Source organism: Babylonia areolata, chromosome 15 (genome assembly GCF_041734735.1).
Source record: "Babylonia areolata isolate BAREFJ2019XMU chromosome 15, ASM4173473v1, whole genome shotgun sequence".
Taxonomy (NCBI): Eukaryota; Metazoa; Mollusca; class Gastropoda; order Neogastropoda; family Buccinidae; genus Babylonia; species Babylonia areolata.
The window spans coordinates 22,968,705-22,973,704 of NC_134890.1; the positions used below are offsets into that span (position 1 = coordinate 22,968,705).

General features: G+C 40.3%; 1 protein-coding gene across 1 annotated transcript in view; it reads left to right on the forward strand.

Moving 5' to 3' along the window:
• The window catches only part of LOC143290309 (pro-neuropeptide Y-like), a 1,789-nt gene extending 1,152 nt beyond the window's left edge, over positions 1-637 (forward strand). Inside the window, exon 2 of the mRNA XM_076599661.1 lies at positions 574-637. Coding sequence (XP_076455776.1) covers positions 574-637 — 64 coding nt within the window. The remainder of the gene's footprint in view (positions 1-573) is intronic.
• The last annotated feature ends 4,363 nt before the right edge of the window (positions 638-5,000 follow it).

Here is a 5,000-nt window from a genome sequence, read left to right on the forward strand (position 1 = left end):
TGGGAGAAAAGAAGGGGGGGGGGGGGATCGAACTCAGGCCACTCACGGACACTGCGTTGGCAGATGAACGTCTTATCTATTCCGCCACCTTCCTCTTGTAATTCGTCTTCGTTAATAATTAAAAATTCATCTTATGCGAGGTCCGTCCGTCCAGCGCTTTAGGTTGATGAGTAGGTCATGCGGTTTTGAGTTAGTTTGTCTTTTTTTTGTTTTTGTTTTCTTTTGTTTTTGTTTTTTGTTTGTTTGTTGTTGGGTTGGGTTACGCTGCTGGTCAGGCATCTGCTTGGCAGATGTGGTGTAGCGTAGTATGGATTTGACCGAACGCAGTGACGCCTCCTTGAGCTAGTGATACTGATACTGATAATGCTTGTTGTTTTGTTGTTGTTGTTGTTGTTGTGTGCCTATATGGATCAGCCCACAGGATCAGACAGTATCAGTATCAGTATCAGTAGCTCAAGGAGGCGTCACTGCGTTCCGTCAAATCCATATACGCTACACCACACCTTGAACCTGGAACAGAACACTGCAGTGCACTGCTCTGCCTGTCTGTTGACATTACGTTGTTTGTTACAGGTTCGGTAGAAGCGTGGACAACGTGAAGGGAGACAGCGAGCGTGCTGACTGGGTCACACAGTGACGGTGAGACTGCATGCTTGTGCTCCGTCTGACATAGTAGTAGTAGTAGTAGTAGTCGTAGTAGTAGTATATATGACAGTCAGTCGTGTCCGACTATGACCATCAGAACAGCACAGGAGGCAACTGCTGTTCCGACTATTTGGGCTAGAATTTGATTATAGTGGAGAGTGTCTTGCCCAAGTACACCCCCACTCTCTCGGTCAAGAGGGTTTTAGGACAGTCGGCGTTGGGATGGTTCCCAAAGGCCAACTAGCTCACAAGGCTGCAGCACTAAGAGCCAGTGTAATTTTGCCTCCTGGTTTGAGAGTCATAGTCCTTCACAAAAGACTAAGCTGTAAATGGTTTCCCATCGACTGGAGAAACCATTGATAATACAGCTCTCACTTTGCTGTTGGCCCAAATGTAAACTTATGTCAATCTGTGATATAAGCCGAGTGTTGGGGCTGGTAGTAGTAGTGGTAGTAGCATCATTATTATCACCAGTGATCACAGTAGTAGTAGTAGTAGCACCATTATTATCACCAGTGATCATAGCAGTATTAGTAGTAGCAGTAGTAGTAGCAGCATCATCATTATTATCACCAGTGATCATAGTAGTAGTAGTAGTAGTAGCAGCAGCATCTTTATTATCACCAGTGAGCATTGTAGAAGTAGCAGCTGTAATAATACTGGTGGTATCATCACCATCATCAGTAGCATTGGCAGTAAGTAGTATGACGAGGAGGGGCTGGGGGAGGGGGAGGAGGGGGGAGGAGCAGCATCAGCAGAGATAGTAGTAGTAGTTGTTGTTGTATCATCATCATCATCATATGATCATCACCATGATCATCAACAGTAGTAGTATATGAACAGTAGTAGTAGCAGTAGTAGTACAAGCAGCAGTAGTGGTAGTATCATCAGCCATAAATCGCAGTCGTCGTCGTCGTCGTAGCATCATCATCATCATAATTATTTGTATTTTTGTATTCGTAGATCTTTTGATCACAACAGATTTCTCTGTGTGAAATTCGGGGTGCTCACCACAGGGAGAGCTCGTCGATACACTACAGTGCCACCCATTTTTGACTCACTTGTGTAAACAAAGTGAGTATGTTTTAACCCGTTGTTCGGTTGTCTGTGTGTCTGTGTGTCCGTGGTAAACTTTAACATTGACATTTTCTTTGCAAATACTTTGTCAGTTGACACCAAATTTGGCATAAAAATAGGAAAAATTCAGTTCTTTCCAGTCATCTTGTTTAAAACAATATTGCACCTCTGGGATGGGCACAAAAAAAATAACAAGAGAGGCAAGGCCTTCAAGACTCACTTGTGATACACTGAAAAAAAATCCAAGCTTTTTATGAATTGTGTATAATTTCAAAATGTAACAGTAAATGCAGTTTGCATATAATTAGGCTTCATTTTTTATTTTTTTGCGCCCATCCCAGAGGTGCAATATTGTTTTAAACAAGATGACTGGAAAGAACTGATTTTTTCCTATTTTTATGCCAAATCTGGTGTCAACTGACAAAGTATTTGCAGAGAAAATGTCAATGTTAAAGTTTACCACGGACACACAGAGACAACCGAACAACGGGCTAAAACATAGACTCTCTTTGTTTACACAAGTGAGTCAAAAAGTGAAGCCTAATCATATGCAAACTGCATTTACTGTTATATTTTTTGTATACACAATACATACAAAGCTTGGATTAAAAAAAAAAAAAAAAAAAGTGTATCACAAGTGAGTCTTGAAGGCCTTGCCTCTCTTGTTTTTGTATTTTTTTTCCTGCCTGCAGTTTTATTTGTTTTTCCTATCCGTAGTGGATTTTTCTACAGAATTTTGTCAGGAACAACCCTTTTGTTGCACACAGGACCTCGGTTTATCGTCTCATCCGAATAACTCGCGTCCAGACCACCGCTCAAGGTCTAGTGGAAGGGGAGAAAATATCGGCGGCTGAGCCGTGATTCGAACCAGCGCGCTCAGATTCTCTCGCTTCCTAGGCGGACGCGTTACCTCTTGGCAATCACTCCACATTAGCAGTAGTAGTAGTAAGAGTAGTGGTAATAGTGGATGATGACGATGACGAGGAGGAGGAGGAGGAAGAGGAAGGGGAGGAGGGGAGTGGGAGGTGTGTGTGTGTGTGGGGGGGGGGGGGGGGGGGGAGACGGGCTCAAACGTAGAACGCTAAACCGATTCTGTTACAGCGCAGAAGACGAAAAAGAGCTGGGTAAACAAAATATCAACCTCCTAACCCACACACGTCATCACCTCATCACGGTGTAATAGCATTTACTGTTATATTTATATTTTTTGTATTCTCTAAACTTGGCACTTTGACCTCTTATTCTGACACAACAACAAGAGGAGTCATTATGATTATTTTTTTGTTCAAACAGGAACTTCTTTTGCTAAGCATGGGATTTTTATTTATTTTGCAAACGTTTGGTGCAGATAGTAAAAAAAGGAAATTACTCTGTAATTAATGCTAGGGGACTTAATTTATCACAAGTGAGTCTTGAAGGCCTTGCCTGTCTTGTTTATTTTTTTGTGCCCATCCCAGAGGTGCAATATTGTTTTAAACAAGATGTATGGAAAGAACTGAATTTTTCCTATTTTTATGCCTAATTTGGTGTCAACTGACAAAGTATTTGCAGAGAAAATGTCAATGTTAAAGTTTACCACGGACACACAGACATACGCACACTCACACTCACACACACACACACACACACACACACACACACAGACTACCGAACACCGGGTTAAAACATAGACTCACTTTGTTTACACAAGTGAGTCAAGAAAGGGTTGAAAGACCACGATTTCTCGCAATCCCACGATTTCTCGTGGCGCTGTAGTGTAGCGACGCGCACTCCCTGGGGAGAGCAGGCCGAATTTCACACAGAGAAATCTGATGTGATAAAAAGAAATACAAATATAACAAATATCAAAGTCGTTTGGTATTTTTGTTGCTTGTTTTGATTTGGTTTATATATATATATATATATATATATATATATATAGATAGATAGATAGATAGATAGATATAGATATATAGATATATATACTTTTTTTGGTCTTTTTTTTCTTTTCTTTTTTGACTCACTTGTGTAAACAAAGTGAGTCTATGTTTTAACCCGGTGTTCGGTTGTCTGTGTGTGTGTGTGTGTGTCCGTGGTAAACTTTAACATTGATATTTTCTCTGCAAATACTTGGTCAGTTGACAACAAATTAGGCATAAAAATATGAAAAAATCAGTTCTTTCCAGTCATCTTGTTTAAAACAATATTACACCTCTGGGATGGGCACACAAAAAAAACAGAAAAAAAGAAGCCTAATTATATGCAAACTGCATTTACTGTTACATCTATATTTTTTTGTATTCTCTAAACTTGGCACTTTGACCTCTTATTCTGACACAACAACAAGAGCAGTCATTATTATCATTTTTTGTTCAAACAGGAACTTCTTTTGCTGAGCATTGAATTTTTATTTATTTTGCAAACGTTTTGGTGCAGCTAGTAAAAAAGGGAAATTACTCTGTAATTAATGCTAGGGGACGTAATTTATCACAAGTGAGTCTTGAAGGCCTTGCCTCTCTTGTTCTTTTTTTAATTTTTTTTTATTGGTCTTTGTTCCTTTTCCTGCAGGGTACACTGGCTGTTCAGACTGCAGGGACGATGAAGGAGGGAGGAGGAGGAGGGGGAGGGGGAGGAGGAGGGGGAGATCCTCTTCATCATGAACGCACGCAAGACAGCTTTGCATGTGCTTCTGGGAAGCAATACTGGAATCTTTCTTTACCCTGGCTTAGGTTTTTTTTTACCTACTAGGTCAGATAGTTATTTTTTTTTTTTTGCTGCCGTTTTCATGACTGCCTATTTCTAATGTGTGGGTTTTTTTGTTTTGTTTTTTTTTCCATAAAAAGACATTGAAAAGAAATTGTAACGAAAACGAATAATACAAGTCAAGTTTATGTGGATTTGAAATGAAAATTCATCAACTTAAGTCAGGATGCTAAATATGTCAATCACACATCTGCTTCCCTATGGAACTGATTTTTTTTTTACTGCCTTCATCCCCCCCCCCCCCCCCCCCCCCCCCCCCCCCCGTCCCCCACCCACTCACCATTTCAAATGAGAAAGTACTTTCCCCTTTCCAGCCTTCTCCATGAAAACAACAACAACAACAACAAAAACAAAAACAAAACAAAACAAAACACCCCACTTTTAGCTACAAGCGTAGGCTTAGTTTCAGATAATTCAACGTAAAGATCATCTCTTTCTCCTGTTATTGAACAATGATCTGATTTCATAAATCATTTGACACGGTCATAACATGATGCTGAGAGAAACTACTTGAGATAGAAGTTAGATAACAGCGC